Source organism: Cibotium barometz, chromosome 15 (assembly GCF_041138505.1).
Source record: "Cibotium barometz isolate CiBa-2024 chromosome 15, ASM4113850v1, whole genome shotgun sequence".
In the NCBI taxonomy this organism is placed as follows: Eukaryota; Viridiplantae; Streptophyta; class Polypodiopsida; order Cyatheales; family Cibotiaceae; genus Cibotium; species Cibotium barometz.
Genome location: NC_141060.1, coordinates 24219168 through 24242792, shown reverse-complemented (window position 1 = coordinate 24242792; position 23625 = coordinate 24219168). Strand labels below are relative to the sequence as shown.

The window sequence follows — 23625 nt, the reverse complement described above, 5'->3', positions numbered from 1 at the left end:
GAGTTGTGGGGATAAGTCAACTCATGAAAAGCATGAGTGTGTGACTCCCCTATCACACATGTATATTGCACTAGTACACATAGTGCACTTAGTACATTAAAAGTACTAAGTGTACTATGTACTATAACTTATGGGCTTGTACACACTATAAGGGTGGGCATAACGTCTTTACCCCAACAGGCCACATATGAAAAGTAGGGAAATGTCCAGGTTGGTGATATGCTTACAGCTTCCTCTGACCTGTCAATGCTGACAGCTGTGATTACTCCAATTTCCAATATACAGGTTCTAGGAAGCCATCATCGTTGGCATATCTTATTATGACATTTCATAGTCTTCATCGGAGCGTCTCTCTACAGGAGGACAACATAACATGCATATTCAGATCTTGGTGTAGATCTGGGAAACTCATTGTTTATATTCATGTTTTAAAGTAACGTACAATAGATTAGGGTTTCATCTCTTGTCTATTGTGTGTTTTGCCAAGTAGGATTTGCGCTAATCTCTATTGCTTAGCGTTAATCAAATCAGCTAATCTCTATTGCTTAGCATTAATTAAATCAGCTTCTGCTCTCATGTCACAGATTCTTTGGTTTGACGAGGAATACACGCCTGATCTGTTCTACTAGTGTGTCTCCTTGGAGCATGTCTACCAGCAAAGTTACCTTGCGAGTTGAAAGAATCAATGGGTATTTGTTGTTTTTTCAACTTCCAGAGTAAAGATTGTTTTCTGACCAAGTGATGTGAAAAGAAGGCTGAGTGATTTTTGTTGGTTTTTTGGATCTAGGCACATGACTGAGCTCATGGAATTTCATACAGAAAGTCCAAAGTTGAGAGTCATTTTCATTCCAGGGAATCCAGGTACTTGATGTTGGTATTAAAACATCAGTTGAGTTTCAAATACTGCACTTACATATGTATCTTCCACCGAGCCGAGTCTCAAGAGAAGAAAGATGGGAGTGAGGACAAACCTCCACTCTTTCGAAGAAGATTGTCCTTCAAGCATAGTGAGGAATATGTTAAAGAAGGGAAGCGTTTCCAATGTGGAAAGAAGGGACATATGGCTGCAAATTGTCCTGACAAGCCAGTGCACGAAGCCAGAGAGATCGGAAGATCAACAAATTGACAGCATGCCATGAAGTTCATCAAGAGGATTGCAGTGGATGCTATTCCATTGCAAGTTCTGAAAAAGGAAGCCGTGGGAACTTTTGTGGAATAAAAAAGAAATCTTTGAAGCATTAAGATTTTATGCTAGCAAAGGATCACTGTTGATTATTTCATATGTATTTGAAGGACAGATATAGATGTTTTGCAATCAAGACAGATTCAAGAGGGATGGATTGTACCTCTAGCCCTCTTCATTGTATATATATATTTTGGAATGGGATTGATCATTATTTTGCTTATATAATGGTTATTTGGACATGCTCTAGTTTGGGTGGCAATGATGCCAGATAGTCCAGTTCCCATTTAGACACTGGATGTTGGCCATGTATGGCCGCATGGTTAGGAGATGCTCATATAGCCTTGGCACCATGCCAAGTAGAATGCACACGAGTGTTGGACAATAGACCACACTCCAAGGTGGGAGGAGACTTCCTGGGACACCTTGTCCTTGGATTGTAGGGTTGGTTCATGTACCCATGTACCCATTCGAGTGTATGGGGTTTTTATTGGGGGTATGGTCAGTCATGACTTGTTGGACCCAATCTTGGGTCCTGACAATGCGATTGGTACATAGCTGCCACTAGGATCCTATATATATGCTAGTGGGGTTCACCCTTCCTCATATCTTGCATATCAGATATCACATGGATATCTTTCTCATTGTTAGCACCTTGCTAGTGCATGACATCCTTTGTCTAGAGTCTACCTAGATTGCCATCAAAGCTCCTTGCTGGAGCACACGGGTGGGCAGACACCATTAGTTTGTAACTTTGGTTTGCAACAACTTTGGTTTGCAACAATAATTCAACATTATTCTCCATATCTCTTGCTTCAAGTTCTTTGTCTTTTGATCAAGTTCCGCTTAGTGTATTTTCTTACAATACATCCCTGTTTCTTGAAAGAAATCATCATAATCACTATTTTGCTTGCATATCTGTGAACATCAACAATCTTGCTAACCTCAAGTCTCACATGTGTGCAGTGCCTTTTTTACATTGTGCAACGTGAACTTTCTTACAAATGTTTGTACATGTGCAGGTGTGGTCTCTTTCTACCAGAGCTACCTTGAGGCACTTTCACATATTTTCAATGGAAAAGCAAATATCACAGGTTTCTCAATTTCCATTCAATCTTGCTTAACATTTCAAAAAAATAAAGGGTTAAATTGTGTGTTGATAGCTTTATGGCCTCATGGTATTGCACCCTGATATTATTTTTAAACACATTACATGATTCTCTCTGCATATTGAATGAGTGTTTTTGATGGCATATGAAAGGACATTTTTTTTTGGTGTGTGCTTGCAGCCATCAGTCATATTGCTCATACAGCCAAGGTAATGCTCTATTGGATTCATTGTTACGGTTGGCAGGATTTGAGTGACACTATACAAAAATCTGTGTACCCTTTGGGTAACGCTTGCTAAAAGCATGAATTGCATATATCAACTGTCAAAGGCTTATTCTGTGATGGCAAAGAGACCTTATGTTTTCTGCCTACATGTTTTATGGAGGAAAGAATTGTAAAGAAGGAGAAGGGAAACCCCTTTGGAGTTGAAGTAAGGAGTGTTGTGCTGTAGCAGGGGAAAAGGAGAAGGGGAAGGGGGGGTGTAATGGTCGGGATAAATTAATGTAAAACAGAGCTTAAGGTTTTCAAGTGGGAGCTTTTTAACCTTCAATTTTCTTGTATTCATATTTGTGTTCATTAAGGTCCGATGTTTTCTACCCCCAAGATTCATCTTTGTGTTCCTTTACATGGCCAAGCTTATGCCTTAAGTGCAGCCAATTTGGGCAGTTTGTTTGTCATGTTTCACCCTTCTAATTTTCGGTACAGCTTTGATACCTTAGCTGAAATAACAAAATTTATGGCAGATTTCTTAAACAAAAAAAAACAAAGCCTTTTGTTGGTTCTCGTAAAGCTCATGTACCTACATCTTTCCCAATATAAGCTGGAGAGTACAAGCCTTTTTAAGCAGTGCTTTGGGGCTTGGGTCATGGACTCAACTTAGAGCCAAACTCTTAGGTGTCAAGTATGTGAAACACATGTCCTAACTTTCAGTATTACGTCCTGACTCCTTAATCATGTTTTATAAATATCATTAGACTAGGAAGTCTTTACAGAGGAGATCAAGACAAGGAGAGATTGGAACCTTAGCCATACCAGAAGCCAGTTGAGAAATTTTTGCAACAAACTTAGGTCAAAGATGGATTGTTTTTTGTATCTTTAACAGAGAATGCTCCATTAAATGACAACAAGGGCTTCGTGGTAATTAGGGCCAGTTCTGGTGAAAGGGAGAAACTTCCGGTTGAAAGGTCTTGACTGTTGAATGAGGTCTTAGTTCAGTCCATGCATGACCTGGGGTGCTGAACTCTCGTCAGCACCATGTACTGCCGAAGGTATGTCATATCTGGGGAACACTCCCAGCCCCTACAGGGGAGGGGGGGGATGAAAGAGTCAATGTCAAGGCTAAGTCTGTCCCTACCTCGTATCCTAGCGAGGCTCGTTGCCTGGACCTTTAAAGCTGTCTGAAAAGTATCCAATCCCCTAGGGACTGCGCTGGGCCCATGCTCAGAGCTCCCCAAGATACGTGCGGATGGGCACCCGACATGTGATCACTGGGTAACTGAACCAGAGGGTTCCATATCAAGAGTTGTTGGAGGCGTTCCTTTGCTGAAGCTGCGGAGGACTCTGAAGGGCCGACCTGAGGTGGTGCCAGCATGAAAATCAAGACTCTTCAAATCTCCTCAACCGTGCTACGAATCTCGGAGTCCTGAATGAGGCACTCGGGGATATGGGTGCTCGCTTGTCTATCCTGCCTCCATGGGTCCTCCAGGGAAAGAACCATGGGAGCATGATGTGCTTGCAAGAATGCCAACCATGCCGCCTCATCCATGAGCCCACTCATCAACGTAAAAACGGTCTAGTCTGCAGAGGTTGGGGCTAGTACCTCTCCTATCTGATCTTGAAAAGCTCAGACTCCCTAGGCTACGCCCGAACTATGGTAAATGTCATGGATCCTGTCCCCGAAGAGTCAAAAGCAGCTCTTCCCAAGGCGAGTACTCGGAGCCTAAAATGGTGTCCATGCCTCCTCTGAGTCTGTCCTCTCCTGCCTCTAGCATGTTAAAATCACCACCCATGGGGGGAAGTGATGGACCATGCTCCAAAAAGTGGCTCTACTTGCTGCTGCAGTGTTCAGAGCATAGAGGTTAAGGAAACCCACTCTGTCCTCTCTAATCCTAACTGTTCTACTTGTGATGATGGTGCTTGAGTCAGTCACTGTTGGTAAGAGCTGCTCACAGACAGAGATGCATACCCCGCCCTGGATCGCGGAGGGGCCAAAGGTATGGGACGAGGAGGTGTGGCTTCTTCCATGGAGAATCTTCCTGCATCTGTGGGTGCGACCCTTAGAGAGATGGTGCTCCTGAAGGAAGAGTATGTCGATAGGTCCACCGACCACGGCTCTGTGAAGCTCCTTCCTGAGGATCCCACGCCTCCTTAAGCACTGTTGTCACCCAAACCTTGAATGTTCCATGAGACAATTTGCATGTTTAAGAACGACTGGAGGCGGAGGGACCATGTTGGAGGAAGAGCGGGGCTCTTGAGGGGGCTGAGGGGGCGGTGGGATGAGGGGCCGGGTCCAGCAGTGGTGCGAAAGGGCCAAAAGATCTTCGAGGTACTTGGGTTGAATAGAGGGAGGTAACGGTATCCAGAAAGGGGGGATAGGTGCCGGGTTCTGAGATGCGACCCCTAGTCCCGCGGGGGGGGGGGGGGGGGGGGGGTTATTGTCCAAGGGCTGCTAAGATTAATGCCCAAAATGGTTCCCTGACTTAACTGTATCGTCCTAGGGTCCGCAAAACTGGCGCGCTTACTGGCACCGCTCCGTCTTAGAGGCCTGGCGGTGGTTCTACCTTGGACCGCAGCTTGCCAATCTCCTACCCCGGATCCTCGGGGGCCGGGGCTTGGTGCTCTGGATCCTGAGGGCTGGTTCACCCCCTCTACGCTGAGGAGGAGTTGTGCCCCATGTGATGGCAAGTGAAGCATTGTCCAGGGAGGTGAGTACTCAACTCTCTGCAAAATAGGATCTACCCAGAGGCACTAAAGAGAGAGGACATGAAGAACAGATGGAATCCCTGCCGTCCAAGCTAGAACCGAGGTGGCTTTTGGGCGGGATTCCCTCGCTCTCTCGATAACTTTACCAATCACTAGTAGTAGGGGAAGGTACTTCTTGAGACCAGGAAAGAAAACTGTAACTGGGAAGCTCGAGACATGTGCCAGTGTGATATGCAGCGAAAGTCTTTGTATTGGTTGATCCTGTCACACAAATGCTCACACCGTCTTCTGTATCCTGAGTTTCGTGAGTTTAGCAATCCATTTCATTACTTCAAACTTTAAAGAGATGAGAGAGAGAGATATGAGAATTGTACACCAGATTGGGTCCCGAATTACCCACTGAAGGGCCCCCTATCCCGATAACGAGATAGTATTTGCTTTATTACTTTAGAGAGAATGACTTTGGACTGTAGATAAGCCAAACGCAAGATCTCGGAGGATCGGAGAGCGGCTGATCTGTACACTGCTGTAGAAACACCTCAATGACTTGATCTCGAGCCTATGCACTCCTCCCAAGGGCATGAGGAAGGGCACCTGAGGCTCAAAGAAGAAGAAGGTGGACTGTTCTACACACTGTTAGAATGCTGAAAACACATATGAATGCTGTGTTACCTTCACCAGATGACTGCTGAATGTGTGGATGATGCACAGAATGCTGAACACTGATGCAAACAACAGTTTCAGGGCTGGAAACTGCGGTAGACTGTTGCTTCAGGGCTGGAATCTGCTGTGGACAGAAACGCTGAGCTGTGGAGAGGGCTGAGGACTGAAACGCATGTGAATCTGGGACTGCAGGAGCTGCTGCTGTACGGCTGGGACAGAAACGCAGCATTGCTGCTGCTGGATCAGAAAACGCAGGTGTATACAGGCTGCAAACTGGCGTTGAACTGAAGGTGAAGGGTATGCTGAATCTGGGCCTGAACTGAGTGCTGAATTCAGGGCTGAATGCAAGCACCTAGGGCTGAATGAAGCTACGGTTTCTCAAGGGCTGGAGAAGCAAGCTTATGGCCTCTAGGGTTGGATTAGTCTTGGGCTGAAAGCAAGAGAGAGGAGAGCTCTTAGCACAATGAAGACTGAATGAGGAAAAGAGGCTCTAGGCAAGCCTATTTATACTAACTGGAGGTTGGTCATTTAATAAAGTTAATATTTATAAATGCCCAATAATGCAAATAATGCTAAATAAATACTAATAAATATGGGAAAAATACCAGATAAATCCCAGTAAATTCCCTAAGGCTTTGGGGATGTTCTAAATGATGCACAGGCATATGTATGCATATTATGCAAGATGCAGAGTGCTTTCTGATGCAAACCCTAAGGCTTCTACTGACTCTACATGCATGAATGATTCTCTCCAAGTGGGTTAAGGGACTTGACTGACTGACTGACCCGCTAAGGCTGAGGAATGACCTACGTAGCTCGTGCCTGACTTATCCTGGACTGAGGATGTACAATGGGGTCACGGCGTACGACAAATATCATCCTATTGGGTTCTAAAACTGTACAACTGCTGCACTTCTGATGATGAGCCATCTTGTCACCATGCACTGAGTGCAAAGTGCATGTGACAGCCAGGGGGTTGGATGTTGGGTCGAAGCCGTGTTGCCACCTCGCAGGACGATGGGGCTCAACTACATGACTATCCAATGCTGCAGGTGAATCAAACTCCACCTAGTAGTATCCGTGCCCAAGAGGGTGAATATCAGTAATCTTTGTTTGGCTCGCTAGCGATGAGGCCAGCTTTTAGAAGATCCTTGAGCTATCCGCGTGCCGGGCAGCTACGCACAATCTTGCAAACCAAGGTGGAGGCCTCTAGGGAGGTGACAGTCGATGCGAGGAGCTTGAGGTTTGCTTCTGAAAATGATGGGCAAGGGATGGCAGCCTCAATTGGTGATGACGGAGCGGCTGCCATGGTGTCCTTCTGAAGTGGTAAGGACTAGAGAAGCCGACTCATGCCGATAGGAGAACCACCGCGTGCTGAGAAGACAAGGGTGATGGGGAATAGAAGGCTAGGGCTAAGCGGAGGAGGGAGTTTGAACGTCAAGGGGTGCGAAGGAGAGAGGAAGGGTGGTGAGGAAGGCCAAGGAGGCAGGAGTAGGTAGGGGCAGCTGGCGCGCAGGGCGGGGTAGCCACTGGGTGATGGGAGGGGAAGAAAGCGCTGGCAACAATGGTGCTGCGAAACAGGCCGAACAGACGGGCGGTGGGATGGGGCGAGGGGGAGGTGGCAAAGGCGAAGGGTGCAGGGGCGGGCAGCGCGAAGGGTGCAGGGGAGGGGGGGGTGGTAAAGCGGCGGGCGTGCAGGGGAGGGGGGGGTGGTAAAGCGGCGGGCGTGCAGGGGGAGCTCCAGCTCTCGATATTTTACCCCCAAACAAGTTATATTCTTAAGAAATTTGCAGTATAAAAATCGGGTCTTTGTTTGGCAGGATTGGGACGAAGGAAAGCTTTTCTCTCTGGAGGAGCAGATTGAGCACAAGGTTCGCTTTGCAACTCATTTACAGTTACTAAGTTTCTTTTTTCTCGGCTTTCTTCTGTATTGCTTCCTCTTATATGCAACATATACCTACTTGCATGTATTGTGTGTGTGTGTGTTTGGGGGGGGGGGAGTGGTAAGGTGACCCTCTTTTGCTGGCACATCAAGTGGAAGTATGTCATAATAATGGCTATTAGTTTCAGAGATGGCCATTTTTGTCTCCATGGAAAAATATTGGAGTACCATTCCAGATTTCTTAAGCTGTTGATCCTATGTGCTTGTTTACTTGTGTACTGATAGGCTAGCTTTTATGTCGATTCATTCATGGAATTATCATCTCATTGGAGGTCCATATTTGTCTTGAAATTCGAGGAAATGCATGTGCTCGATTATGAGTTCCCTTTTCAGGGTCATCGAAAGGGTGGTCTGGCCATTCATGGGTGATGACAACCTAGTGATGATGGGTAGAGACGGGACATCTTACTCGCAGGTTTGAGTCTGCGGTTCTCTTGTTCGATGCTGAAACATGTGCCCTTTCACCCATGGGACTTGTGGTTTGCAAAAAGATGGTCAAACTTATCACCATTTCCACATTGTGAATGGACTGAGAGTTTTGGGGTGAGTACTTGAACTTTACCAATGTTCCTTGTTTAAATCAGTAAGTTGGTAGGTTCTACTTCACATATGAAAAATGAGAGCTCTTTGCATGGGTCCTGACTTGCAATCAATTTTGAGTGTCATTCAATACCCATGAGACCTTTTTTTTTCCCAAGAAAGGATCCTTCTATTAGTCAAGGGAAAACATCAGCATGATGCAAGCTACAGCCGCAAGCTGGAGAGGGAGCCCTCCCCTCTTTTTGTTCTTTGTAATTATCTAGCCCACACATGAGGGACTATTTGTACCTACCTCGGTCTCGGAGGGAGGCTACATCAGGGGAAAGGTGGGGAAAGTCATAGAAGGGTGCTGTACTTCCAAGCAAGCCTCTCTCTCTCTCTCTCTCTCTCCCTCTCTCACTATTGTATCACTTTTGGTCTCGTAGACCCTTTGGGTCTTTTGAAGATGTTTAATATAACTCTCTCTCTCTCTCTCTCTCTCTGTGGGCAGCCAGGTGGAGGTAGCAAACTCATATGTCTTCTATACTTCCCCTAGTGTGAGGAAACATACAGAAACCACCTACATGGGCAGCCGGGAGCTCAGAAGGTGCAATCCATGTCCTGTGTATGTGGAGGCTAAGGAGGTCGAACCGGATAGTCCAGTTGACGTCCTCATGGGAGACCTAGAGTATAGTTACTAGGAGTTTCAAAAACGCTTGATTTGAAATGGGTTTCAAAAAGGTTTCAGAAGTTTCATATTTTTTTGAAATGTCCAAAACAAATTTCATACAAAAAATGCAAAAAAAATATATTTTTTTCAATATAGAATATACATGAAAACATGTACTTAGGCCATGACCAAGACTGAAGTGTCCTTGTTGAGATGGTCAACTAGTCACTACCAAGCAAAAAAGGAATGTCAAAAAAAAAGTTTCATACAAAAAATATAAGTTTAGAATATACATGAAAATATGTATTTAGGCCATGGCCAAGGTTGAAGAGTCCTTCTCAAGATGGTCGACCAGTCATCAGTAGGCAAGAAAGGAGGTGCGCGTGCAAGTTGAGTACCAAGCAACAAGAAAAAATGCGCTTCGGAAATGCGTATGTATGGAACTAGCATGTAAGGTTTTGGGCCTTAAAAATTTTAGGTGAATAAAAAAACGAGTTTCATACTCTGAAACGTTTCGTAAAAGTTTCGGTCGGTTTCATATGATTTGAAACGGGTTTCGTTGCTACTATGAGCTAGAGAAAAGGCAAGTCCAGGCTATACTGAAGAGGTGGGAGGTGGTCCATGTGGAGCCCATGTCCTGAGAACCAGGTGGAAGCTTGGGCATACCATGATCCAGTGTCACCCTCATCTGCGAGTTGTCGTGAAGACTCCAGGGCAAGTCTTGAGTATCTATGACTGTCTGAAAAGTGTGTCCACCACCATCGGGGTTAGAACAAACATTGCCTGAATGATCGCACGTGGGACCGATGGTTTGCTCTGAATCATGCGAGAGATCATGACCTGGGGTCTCTCCACACGCTGTCGATCCTGCTCTTGCTCTGATAGATCTGGTCCCAGAAAGTTTCTCCATACATCAAGGCTCATGTGAGGAGGGTGTCGAAGAGCTAGCCTTTCATCGTGGGCTCTTAAAAATGGGCCTAGAAGCATTGTTGCTCAAGCAGGGCCAAAGCTACATATCCCCGTGTCACTCTAGTATGCGTTGATGTGATCATGGTAAAGTGAGGGCCACTAAAAATAGCTCCGAGGTACCCATATGATGGGACAATCTCCATCGGGGCCCCTATACATGAAGCTCAATATGGATGTGCAGGGGTGGGAGGGGTTGAAAACCATGACCTTGGTTTTATCGAGGTTAGCATCGGCATGTGAGATGTACTCGGCAACAAACAGTTCCTCGTGATCCTATTATGTAGTCTAGGAATGGCCTTGAGGACCATGCCCTTTGTGAAGAAGGTGGAGGTGGTAAGGCGGAGATCTCTTGGTGGGGGAGAGGTGGCTGATGGGGGATATCATAGAGGAAGCGTGCATAGGAGTGCCATGTGTCCACGCAGGTGATAGGTGTGGGGGAGGAAGTTCTCGGAATTTCCTCCACGAGTTCGGCCCTAAGAAGAGTTGGTATAACGCATCCTCTTTCCGAGCGTAGAACTCCCGTTTCTTGCATTGGGTGAGGCGTTGAGAAATCTATCACTCTTGGCGCTTCATGATTTTCCCAACCTGTGTCTCGTGCTTAAGACAGGAGCATGTGGCTCGGCATTCGTTATCATACCAACAGTTCTAGGGCATGGAACTGTAAGGTCGCTTGGCGGTAGACCGCCATGTGCAAATGAAGGAAGTGGTGGCAAATGTGTGGAGTATGGTGGTGAGTTGTGATGTAAGGACGGGTAGGGGGATAGTAGGTTCAACATCCTCGAGTTGGCGGTAGATATGGTCAGAGTAAACAGGGTCAAGCTCGTGATCAAAATGGACTTGGGGGGTGCAATGTGAAATGAGGGGTGGTGGCAGAGGGAAGGGTGGTGTGCAGGTAAGAGTGAAAGAGAGGTAGGCATGGTCATCTTCAAAGGGGGGTGGTGGGATGGAGAAGTCGGGAAAAGGTGTGCCAAAGCTGGAGATCCCATCAGGTAGTCCACCGTGTTGGTACCTCCTGAGTGAAGCAAGGAGGTGAGGGCATTGGAGAAGGGCCATTGCACCATCCTGTTATAGATAACAAGACCATGTGTAGCTCCCAGCTAAGAGATGTCTCCCATACACCATGACCTCGTTACGGTCCTGTGATGATCTCTGCAGCCCCATGTCAGTGATGTCCAGATCGAGTAGTGGGACCTGCTGACTCCCCGTCCTGGCGTTGAAGTCCCCGAGCACGAGGACTTCCCCCAGCTGTGAGAACTCCATAATATCCCCATATAATGGTAAGTATGGCTATTGGCCATGCTATGCGGCGGGAGTGGCTCGGTGCAAAATAACATACAGTGGATGACTCTATCATCGCTAGGCTGTAGCCGCAACCAAAGATACCATGCATCCTCGTCCTTTCGGATGATGCTGAGAATCTATCCGAGATGGGATCTAAAAAGGACATCTACCACTCTTGAGCCACGCACTCCTCATGATCTGTGGGTCGTCTCGCCTCAGAAAGCTAACTCCCACTCATACCCAGCTATGTATGGTAAACCCCTCTCAGGGCTCTGATGAGTCTATGTATAGAAAATGGCATCCCTGCCTATGAGAATCTCGCTCAAACCTCCTGGATTCAACCACGGGGTGCCATTCCATACTGCTAACCTCGGGTGTTTAGTCTCATAGATCTTGCATCCCTATTTGGGACACAAAGAGAGAAGATTTTGTTGCTTCCTTGGGGGCCTAAGCAAGGGTGGGTTAGAAAAGGAAGGTGGAGGGACGCGCGCAACACAGACAGAGCAGAGCAAATCAGGGCAAGGGCGCACAGTCAACGCCTGTGCGGAGGCAAAACATGGCAGCTCAGTAATAAATGCAGTTGCGCAGCCACAACAAAGCACATGTGCGCACAGTATGGACACAGGGAAACACGGTGTGGTGCGGTGCGGTCAGCATCTGTGCGTGGCACGTGCGCAGAGTAGGCCCCTAGATCTACAAGGCCGAGGAGAAGCTAGGACGAGGTAGCAGCTATAGATGCTCGGTGGCGGGTGAGCTTGGGGTGCTCGAGGTCTAGGAGGTTGAGGTCGCCTAGCTCTCCAAAGTGCAGTGGCACGAGGCAGGGTAACGCCAGTCGAGGGGCAAGATGGTGGGCCCCTCGTCACTACTGTGGGGCCTCCTCCATCTTAGTGTCCTGCTATGGGCGGAAAATTGTAGACTGAGATGGGTGCCGGGGTCAAGGATCTCTGAAAAGTAACTCTATGTCGTCAAATCTCCAACAAGAAGAGTCCAAGACAACACTGATCCGGATACTCCATAACCTAACAAACCCCTCTCTCACTAGGCAGTGAAATCTCATCAAGTTGAAGAAGAACCTCTTCATCGCGTTGCCATCTTCGTTCAAGAGTGGAGATTATCTTCCTCATCATCATCTATGAACCAAATCATGAAGTTTTTCATCCCTACCCGCTGATTTCAGAGCGTCTCCAGCAACTGCAATGCCACATCACCATCTTTCCGTGCGACTGTACGGACTGTGCGGGCTGAAAATTCCAGAAACCCTAAAACTGCTCAAAAAACCCTAAAAACTGCTTTTTGGAGGTTTTTATCGCCCGAAAACCATTAAAACAGGTTTTATATAGCTAGAAAGAGCTTCTCTAGGGTTTTCATCATCGACAAGGCTATAAGAATTGTGGAGATTATTCATGGGTTGAGCGAGTGGATTTAGAGCTTGGACATCATAGAGCTTGGACATGGAACATGAAGCTTGGACATGGAAGCTTGAACTTGAGCATAGACATGAAGAACTTGGATATAGAGCTTGGGCATGAAGCTTGGACATGAACATGGAACACAGAGCTTAGACACGGAACTTGGATTTTGGACTGGAATTTGGATTCATTGGACTTGGGATCCATTGGATTTGGATATTGGATCTGGTACTAGCCCGGTGAGAGATATCTGGATGGCATCAAAATCTGTGGACACTCTATGAGCTGCAAATCTGGCGGTGATAAGCCTGGTGCCCAGAAAGGAGATGCATACATCATCAACAAAGTCACTAGTGTGTCAAAAAGCCAGCCCTTCATCCTAGCTCCTAGAAGTGTCTAGTGGCGCTGTCTCTGTAGGAGGGCAAGTGCATCGTATCCTCTAGTCAATCTGTCCTGTGATGCCTGTCTCATGCAAAAGCGTCTACTAGAGCTCATGAAAGTGACCCCCAAGTAGACATATGAGTTTGCTACCTCCACCACCAAAGATGCACTTCTACAGAGATCATTTCCTTAGGCTTACAGAGGATGGTTTCATCCAACAATAGGCTACCTAGGTATTCACATGGCACATGCCATGTGGATTGCGATTGGCTAAGTAGAGCTATCCTACCACCGCCTATAGGTGGAGACAAGGCGGGTAGAGCGCATATTTAGAGATGGAGAGCTCATACGGAGACCTTGAGAGGAGAGAATCTGCAGGTTATGCCACACCGGCGTCAAGACAGAGCAGCACTATACTTGTCTCTACCCCACTGTACTATGAGATCCACAGGAGGTACCACTATCTCTTCCGTGAGGGTTTTGGCCCATTATTGAGGATCATGGAGTGCTAGGATTCGAAGCCTCGTGTGTGTGAACCCTTGTGTGCGCGTGCACACGTGCGTGCGTGTCTGGGAGGTCATGTTTGGTCGTTTCGTTTTGGAAGATACCCGGCTGCTCATACAGCACGCACCTTGTTCAAGATTGGAAGAGTATATTACAGCATGTGACATGGAATGGCCGTGACATGGTGCAAGGGAATTCACTGAGGGTTGAAAGCATACATTGGATTGCTGCTCTTGCCCGCCCATTGGCTTTCACACAGCCAAGGAAAGCTTGAGATCCATGATGGGAAACATTAAGTCCTTCCCTATGGCTCGACGTAGTTTTGGATTGGGTATGTCTTATAGACCTTTGTGGCATGAGACATATGAGTTGGTGTCCTCTTTGCACCAATACCACCGCTTCGTATACATGACCTCTTGGCTGGCTGGAAAGTTTTGGGGGTGCCTTTGGATATTATATCGGCTAAGAATTTATATGTGAGGCTGCAGCCACCACCATGTATGTAATGATCTATGGCACTTACAAAAACCATTCCTATGGTGGAGGAAATGTTTAAGAGAGATCTGGAGGAGCGGTTTGCCATTGAAAGAACGCTTGTTCCTCTAGAGATGCATGCTTGGAGTTCTCCTAGTGGGTGTGCTTTTGCACTCACGACGTATCTATGCCTCGTTATGCCGCGCAGACTGAGACGGTGTTGCACCTATTTTGGTCGTATCCACATTCTAGACTGCTCCTGGATAGGGTTTTAGCTTGCTTGCACATTGGATTTCCTGCACACTTTTTTGAGAGACAGTTCTGGATATTTGGAGTGTTGACAGTTGCGCTCCGGCCTTATGTTGTGTTCTTCTCCTGGGTACGTTTCTGGGCTCTGTGGACAATTTGAACCAGCCGGAACCGATTAATGTTCAGAAAGCATATGTCAGACACCACCTCCTCCTTCTTCAGGCTCTCCTTGCGACAGACATTGCAGTGTTGTTATGCGAGCCAGGATGTTGGTTTGTAGACTCTCTCACTTTTCTTTGATTGTTTCTGAGGAACTCTAGTATGGGTCCTTTTTGGACTCACCGTTGTATAGTGCATATTTCTTCGTGGGTTTTCACCTCGCACTAAGGTTTCCCACTAGTAATATATCATTACTAAAAAAATATGTGTGGTGTGTGTGTGTGTGTGTGTGTGAAGCTATATCTCTGCCTCAGTAATAGGAAGTTGTGCAAACTGTCAACAAGGTGGTTAACACAGGAGCTGGGGTTAAGATGTAGGAGAAATTAAAGGGTAAGGCCTCGATGCATAATGGAACTCCGGAAAATAATAAAACAACAATTACTGGAAAGGACAAAGTAAAAGGGAAGGTAGACAAAGATGGATTTGTGACTCCAAAGAAAACAGCCAAGTAGCTGCCCCAGTCTACATATCATATCCGGAACTGGACTGAGCCACAAACTATATGAGGGTAGAATCAAATTCCTTTTACAGATGTTGGGTCTAGAAACTGGGTGGAAGTCTATAAAGGAAGCACACAAATTGTAGATAAAAATGATGTTATGTGGCATGTATTGAAGGATGCTGGTGGTGACCACATCATGGATGTGAATTAGCTTTCTTTTACTTTTTGTGATAGAAATGTCAATGACTCTAGTAAAGTGTGTGACCTACAATATTCAGGGCCTCTGTGATCCAAATAAATGGAGGCGCTTTTGGAACTATTTAAATAGAATGAAGCTTGATGTGTTGTGTATCCAAGAACATAATCACCATGAGTTTGGTGGCCAGTTTGGGCACCTCATTGGTTATGATATATTTTATGCGGGAACTAGTAGTTATTCAGGGGTTGCTTTCCATGTAAGGCATGAGTTGCAGCCTTTGCTTGAATTCAATGATCCTCATGGGAGATGGATGGTTATGCAATGTATGTTGTAGGGAGAAGTATGTCAATTTGCAAGACTTTATGCTTTCAATTGTCATTTGCGAGACATAGGTAGTGGCGAACTTTTGCCTCCTATCCTTGGCTCACACATGCTTTTGTGTGTGGGGATTTCAATAACTCCCCAAAAGATGGAGACTACTTCTCGTGCATCTCATATGCTGGTGAATGAAAGACATGAATGGCAGAATTTAATCCTTCAGATGGATGCTAATGATATTGGCACAAGTACTTGGATTTACTTTCAAACATAATGCTGTCAATCACTATTGGGCACATCTTGATAGATGGTATATGCTAAATGCTCGACAGTATGATGCATTCACATGCAAGCTATGGGTGGATTATGCTGCTCTATTGTCTGATCATGTACCTTTATTGATGGGCTTGTATTTCAAATGCTTGTCCACAAAGCTCCATTGCAGCATCAACGCCTTTTGATTGTTAACAACTATCTTACACGGCATATTTTAGGCACTGGTGAAGGATGTTGCGCCAGTAGATGGTACATGGGAGAATAAAGACAAAGGGTGGATGATGCAAAACAAACAGTATAATCATTTATAGAACTTAGCCATTGTCATGTATTATGAGATGTCCAGCAGATGGTATTGTGTGAGAACAAAACTTGTATTACTCTGGATGAGCAAAGGAAGATAAAAAAGGTAGGTAAGGCCATGCTACAAACAAATAATAGACAAAGGTTGCTCTTCCAAAGCCTTCTTCCATGCGGATATACGAAGGCAAAAGATTGCTCGAACTAAAAGGCATGAATTCTTGGCGTGTGTAACAGTGACTAGTGGGGATGCCATATGTTAAGTGAAACTGAAGTGGAAGATGCATTAACAGACATGGATCACTGGAAATCTCCTCAAAGGCACGCACTGACGTTGGAATTCTTCCAAACATTTTGGGAGGATCTGAAGAACCCAATTCTGTATATGATTAATGCTGCATGGGTGAGCGGTGAAATGCCTGCATCGTGGAAAGAAGGGTTGGTTACATTGGCTTCTAAAAAGGAATTGTGTGAAATGCTTAATGATTGGCGCCTAATCACTTTAATGCCTGTGATATATAAGCACTAAAACAAGGGTTTTTTGAAACGTGTTTCATAAATGTTTCAAAAACATTTCTTTCAAATCCCAAACGTTTCAAAAACGTTTCATACAAGAGGGGGGGGGGGCGGGGGAGACAGGCCCCAAAATTTTTATATATGTTTATAATATTGAAAAAATATGTTGCCTTGCCTACAAAACAATATTAAACATTTATCATTTACACTCTAAAACATGTTTACAAGTTAAAACTGAAGATTCAGGATGATCCCGTTACAACGGGCACCCAACCGACCAATTGGTATAATAAACTGGCAACAGCAAGAATCAAATTCCGGATTCCATCATCAATAACGGCAACTGCTTAAAACTCAAGAAACAATATATAAAGCAGGCAAGAGTGACATTGTCCAATATGCACTCAAAGTGATCACAAAAAGTTTGAATCTTGAGCTGATACAAAAAAAGAAAACTGAAGTCTGAAATACACAAAGTAAAGCATGTTGATAGATGCATGACAAACTAGAGGAGCCTGATAGCCCCAAAGACTAGAGTCCTCAATCAAGAGTCTGGGCACTCAATCCTCAACATCCTTGATGTCCTCATCAGTAGCCTCCTTGGTTGATTCATCATCACTCTCAGAAGAGGATGATGTTGCCTCAACTGCCGCACTCTTCTCAACTGCTGTACTGGTCCTAACACCTGCTGGTAATGCTTATGTTGAAGCTTGTGTGGCACGAGCAGGTGCCATCAACTCCTCAAACAACATGTCATATATGTTGTGCTCCTCCTGAGAAAATTATGGGACATCTCTCACCTTCTCAATGTCGATTCTATCGACATTGACCTGGCGAGGCTCTATTGGATTGTGTCACATGCACTCTGCACTCAGTGCATAGTGACAAGATGGCTCATCATCAGCAGTGCAACAGTTGTACAGTATTAGAACCCAGTAGGATGATATTTGTCGTACGCCGTGACCCCATTGTACATCCTCAGTCCAGGATAAGTCAGGCACGAGCTACATAGGTCATTCCTCAGCCTTAGCGGGTCAGTCAGTCAGTCAAGTCCCTTAACCCACTTGGAGAGAATCATTCATGCATGTAGAGTCAGTAGAGGCCTTAGGGTTTGCATCAGAAAGCACTTTGCATTCTGCATAATATGCATTCATATGCCTGTGCATCATTTAGAACATCCCAGAAGCCTTAGGGAATTTACTAGGATTTATCTGGTATTTTTTCCATATTTTATAGTATTTATTTAGCATTTATTGTCATTTATAAATATAAACTTTATTAAATGACCAGCCAACTTGACCAACCTCTAGTTAGTATAAATAGGCTTGTATAGGGCTTAGTTTCTCATTCAGTCTTCAGTGTGCTAAGAGCTTTCCTCCTCAGCCCTAGGAGTTTCCCTTGCCTTCAGCACTAGACTAGTCTCATCCAGCCCTTGGAGTGCTTGAGTTTGCTTCAGCCAGCTCTGTTCCTCCAACACCCCTGATTCAGCATACAGTCCAGCCTCAGTTTCAACGCCAGAATTCAGCATACAGTCCAGCGTTTTCTGCATGTGAACCAGCCGTACAGGCAACCTGCGTTTCTGTCCAGCAGCAGCCGTACACCTCTGCGTTTCTGTCCAGCGCCTGTGTTTCAGTCCTACAGGCTGCGTTTTCAGTCTTGCAGCAGTTCTACATCAGTTCCTCCGCCTATATGCATCATCCATACATGCAGCAGTCATCTGGTGAAGGTAACACAGCATTCACAAGCATTTACAGCATTCTAACATAGCTTAGAACAGTCCACCATCTCCTTTTCTCAGCCTCAAGTGTGCAGCCCTTCCTCATGCCCTTGGGAAGAGTGCATAGGCTCGAGATCAGTTCATCGAGGTGTTTCTACAGCCGTGTACAGTTCAGCCAATCTCCGATCCTCCGAGATCTTGCGTTTGGCTTATCTACAGTCCACAGTCATTCTCTCTAAATAAATAAAGCAAATACTATCTCGTTATCGGGATAGGGGGCCCTTCAGTGGGTAATTCGGGACCCAATCTGGTGTACAGTTCTCATATCTCTCTCTCATATCTCTTTAAAGTTTGAAGTATTGAAGTGGATTGCTAAACTCACGAAACTCAGGATACAGAAGACGGTGTGAGCATTTGTGTGACAGGATCTTCCAATACAAAGACTTCCGCTGCATATCACATTGGTATCAGATTCAGATTGTCCACACACACCGTATCCTAGCGTGGGGGCATCCTTGGATGGTTAGATTGCATTCTGGCACGACCACCGACTTCAGCATCATGTCTACAGAAGAGAGTACTCATCAGCTGGAAGACGTCTCCCCCGAAGGAGACCATGTTCTTCCGCCTACAGCAGACACCATAGCTCTTCTTAGAGCTCAGAACCATCTGCTCATGGAGCATCTCCAACTCTTGGAGGCAGCAGCAGCACGTCCTTCTCCACCTCCAGCAGCACCCGACTACATCTCCCTCTTCTTTCAGATGGAATAACAAAGGAGAGAGGATGAGGCCCGAAGGAAAAGAGAAAAAGCAGAAAGATGGGACTATGAGGAAGCCCAACGCAGGATCGACGAAGACCGGCGTTGGCTGAACTCGCCGCTCGGGAACACCAACGTGAGCTTGATCGAGAACGTATGTTACTCGAGCACCAACAGGAAAAGGAGGCCATACACTTGAGGTATCAGCAGCTCTCCTCAGTCTCCCCAGTCATAGGTGTCACCAGCTAGCAGTCCGCAGCAGCATCAACCACCATCATTCGTAGTCAACCAAACTTCAGTAAGTATGATGGTAAGTGTGATCATTCATCAGTTTAATGCTCATTTTCCATTAGCTAGGATCACAAACCCACAAGACAAAGTCCACTTAGCGGCTCCCCATCTCACTGGTGAGGCAGTCACTTGGTGGTAGCATTGGTCTAGTATTCATACAGACCAGGCCACAGGTGTCACAGCCTTTGAGTGGGACATCTTTGTCCATGACCTGAAGACCAGATTTCTCCCGCCCCAGTACATGACCGGTCTGAAAGACAAGTTCTATGGACTCAGACAGAACGGATCCCCAGTGCTTCAGTTTTCCGGTAAGGTTATTACTTTAGCACAGCAGTTAGGGTTATCTGAGCAGGCTAAGATGGAGCAATTCATTCGTGGATTGGACTCTAACATTCGGTTCACAGTTCGTAACTTTGAACCAAGTACATATGACCGGGCTTTGACTCTCGCTCAGAATGAAGAAATGAAGCTTAATGGGAGCAAGCCCAAGGAGTCATCTCAGTCCAGTACCAAACCCCAATAGCAGCAATCAGCTGCACAGATAGGGAAAGGTAACGCGTCTTCTAAAGATGCTAAAAAGGATAGTAGTAATAGCTCTAGTTCAGGGGGTAAGAAGGATAAAGAACCTAAGAAAACCCCCGATGAAAAGGCTAAAGCAGGCATTACTGGAGGTTATCTTCCTCCAGAGGAGCAAAGGAAGTACCAGTCAGAAAATAGATTCAACTTTTACCTTCCACGCATCCTATGCCATCCGTGGTATTTGATGCTAAGCAGGAGGGTGAGAGCGATGCTGCTCAGAAGAGCCTCATCCGAGCTTATGGCTCTGCCCAGGGCCGACAGTTTGTAGTCCTTTTCGATATGGGTAGTTTTGAAGATGCCATCTCTCCCTAGTTGGCTAATAAATTAAACTGCACATTAGTCCCATATCATCTGGATGTGGACGGGTTTACACCTGGTCTTCGCACCCACATTTCCCAGAAGGCACAGCAATTTGCCTTTGAAGTTCAGAAGGCCTCTTTTCAACGAGATTTCATCGTCTCACCTCTGTTGGGGTGTGACATGATCTTAGGAATTTAGTGGTTCCGTCAGTATGAGCCTATTCCCAATTGGGGACAGGACACTTTTACTATTTGTAAAGGTTTTCCTGAGCCTGTCATGATTCGTGGGGATAGAAGCATTCTTGGCATCCCATTGATTTCACATCTCCGGGCCAGACAAGCTATCCGCAAGGGAGCAGAAGGAGCACTCCTTTATGTTCATGCTCAAACAGCCCCTCCCTCATTAGTAGCATCCATTACATCTTCAATCCCTCAGTTAGCAGACCTCCTATTCAGACACCAGGACATTATGCTTAGGGACGATCTCCCGCCCAGTCTCCCACCCTCTTGCCTTGAGGACCATTACATTGATTTGGTCCCTGGATCAGATCCTCCTAGCAGGTTTCCCTATCGTCTTTCCAAGACCTTAGAGGGCGAATTAGAAAAGCAGTTATCTGAGCTTCTCTGAGCCGGATTCATTCGGCCTTCTTCCTTCCCATTTGCTACACCTATCCTATTTGTCCAAAAGAAGGACAAGTCTGCACGCCTTTTGCACAGGACTGATTGTGCTTGCTGAAGCTCCCGCCGTCACCCCCCTGCTCGCGCTGCTCGCCCCTCACCATCCCTCCCTCGCGCCCTGTCCCCCCCCCCCCCCCCCCCCGCCTGCCAGCGCTTATGCGCCCCCCTCTTCTTCTCGCCATCGCGCCCCCCCCCCCCCCCCTTCTCCTCGCTCTCTCTCCCTCTCGCGCGCTGAAGCGCCCCCCCCCCCCCCCCCCCCCCGCCAGCCCTCTCTCCCCCCACCGCCTCTCCTTTCGCGCTGCTCCCGCCCCCCCCCCCCCCCCCCCCCCCCCTTCTTGCTGTTTCTTCGCCGCCTTACCCCCCTCTTCTTGCTGTGTTTTTTCCGCCCCCTGGGGATCCTTCTTTTTTTATCCTCCCGCCTTCCCTCTCCGCCCTTCGCGTGCAGCACGGTTCTTGCAGGTATCGCATTCGCTCCGCCTTCGCCACAGCTTCAGACTTTGATGTAGGCTCCTCCCGCCCCATCTCAGAGGGACTCTTCTGCAGTCCCCTTGACCGCCCCTGAGGATACCCCCATCAGGCTTTCTCTTTCGCCAGAAGAGGAAGCGAGCCTCGCCGCAGAGGTGGAACGCCTCCAAGCACATTCCACCATCTGCCGTATAGTCGGCACTCGCCCCAGCAGAGGGGAGATCCGGGATCTTCTTCAGGCCCGCCTTCTTGTAGATGTGGGCAAGTTCTGGACGTACAGCTATTGGGCCGTGGACATTACTAGATCGAGTTCGAGGCCGCCCAGAGTGTTGCCAAGGTCCTCGCCATGAGTCCCCTTGACATCAGGGGTGCTCGGGCTTTCTTCAGACCTTGGCAGCATGGATTTGACCCAGCAGCGGCGGAGCAGGGAGAGCGCCTTTTTCATGTTACAGTTTGCTTCCCTGGACTCCGCCGGGAGTATCTTCCGCTCCTCCCCAGGCTCGGAGCATTGGTGGGCTCGGTACTAGAGACTGGCCCCTCAGCTGCTTCAGTGGTGGCCAGAGCTGCTGGGCTACCTTCGGTCAGAGTGTTGGTGTCTGACATCTCCCTTCCTAAGGTCATTCAGCTACCTAGGATAGGGGGGGGATGGATAGATCAAGGAGTTCTCGGGGCTCCCGAATCAGTGCTTCATTTGCAGGCAGGTCGGCCATCTGGCCAAGGACTGCCCTCGCAGGAGACCCCGACCCTCACCACAGCAGCAGGCTACTGATGGCCCGCCCACAGATTCGGCTCGGCAGGCTGCCTCCGGGACACCTGCTCAGGCCACAGAGGCCTCGGAGTGGCAGCCTGGACAAGGGCGCCGCCGAGGGAGACAGCCACAGCAGCACGCCCAGAGACCGCTGCAGCAGCAGCAGCCACAGTCTCAGCCTCACTGGGTTTCCGTGAGGAACAGCTTTTCTCCCCTCCAGGAGGAGACCCCCGCGGCGACGACTGAGGACCAGGAGATGCCAGCACCCCCTCCTTCACCCCCCCCACCCCCGTCCCCTCCTACCGCCTCGCTTCCACCATCGCCTCCTCCCGTCTCCGCTCTGGTTTCGGCAGCGGCTCCCTCTCCACCCCCCCGCCTCCCCCTCCTCCCCGTCCGCCCGCCTCACCTTCCCGGGAGGCCCTGGCAGTTCCCTGGCGTTCACTTGCAGTCCGGAGAGCGTTGAGCACTGACCTCGCTCGAGCATCACAGAGGAGACCTATGCCGATTAGGGCTTCACGGATTTCATCTATCCGCAGTCGGCTGAGTCGCCTTGGCATTAGACAGCGCTCGGAGGCTTTTGATTATACCTTCACACGGCTTTTTGGAGCAGAGGGCCCCCATGAGCCAGCACCCATCCGAGTTCATGTAGTGATACCTCCGGCCCGTGGGGAGGAGGCACTAGACTCAGCGGTGGCCTTCTCGTTCCCTCTATGTGGCCCTTGCGACCGGGAGTGGACTCTAGAGCTCGCTCTCAGCACTTTGAAGACTCACGTAGTTGAGTTTTCTCATCACATGAGCGATCTGGAGGTGACAGATGTGATAGGCCGACTTTGGGAGTTGGCTCATTTTTTCTTGGATCCCGGGAGTGTGGATATCTCAGGGATTCGGCATTTGGTCGTTCGCATAGTGGCAGACTTAGCACGCGACCCTGGATATGTGTGTATACACGAGGTTGCTTTGTCAGAGCGGGAGGCAGTCACCATGGGCCACAGCCACTGGCACCTGATCCGGGATTCTTGCAGCACACCGGGTGGGCAGATTCGCAGCCGCTCGGATGGGGACTACTCTCCATCCAAGCCGCTTGCGAAGGCCCGCCGTATGGCTGAGACAGCATCCACCTCAGCAGGGCATCCATGAGGATCATCTCATGGAATATACAGGGCCTTGGCGGAGCACATTTTATACGCTATCGTGGTTGCTTGAGGCAGGAGCTTCAGAGATGCCTGGTTGGTGGCAGCATTGATATTTTGATGATGCAGGAGCACCACTTGGATGAGAGCAGGATCCGGAGATATGGTTCGGTGATGCCTGGTAGATGGGACACTTTTTGGTCTGCAGGGTTTGGTCCTTTGGGTGGACATGGAGGAGTATGCATGGTCATTGCAGATGTATGGTGGCAGGCCATTGTGGATCGAGGGATCATTGTGCCTGGTAGAGCACAGTATGTCATTCTGAGGATGCATGATGAGCTATTGGGCGTGCTCATGCTAGTGCCAGAGCAGAGTTCTGGACCCAGGTTACGGATGCATTGCTAGAGGCCGCAC

The 23625-nt window shown here is 47.6% G+C and overlaps 1 protein-coding gene across 1 annotated transcript in view; it reads left to right on the top strand.

The window, feature by feature from the left end:
- Positions 1–23625, top strand: part of LOC147631092 (alpha/beta-Hydrolases superfamily protein) — a 78092-nt gene that overhangs the window by 8899 nt on the left and 45568 nt on the right. The window contains exons 2-6 of the mRNA XM_086809426.1: positions 585–689; positions 788–861; positions 2206–2277; positions 2473–2501; positions 7699–7749. Of these exons, the coding sequence (XP_086665552.1) occupies positions 585–689; positions 788–861; positions 2206–2277; positions 2473–2501; positions 7699–7749 (331 nt within the window). The remainder of the gene's footprint in view (positions 1–584; positions 690–787; positions 862–2205; positions 2278–2472; positions 2502–7698; positions 7750–23625) is intronic.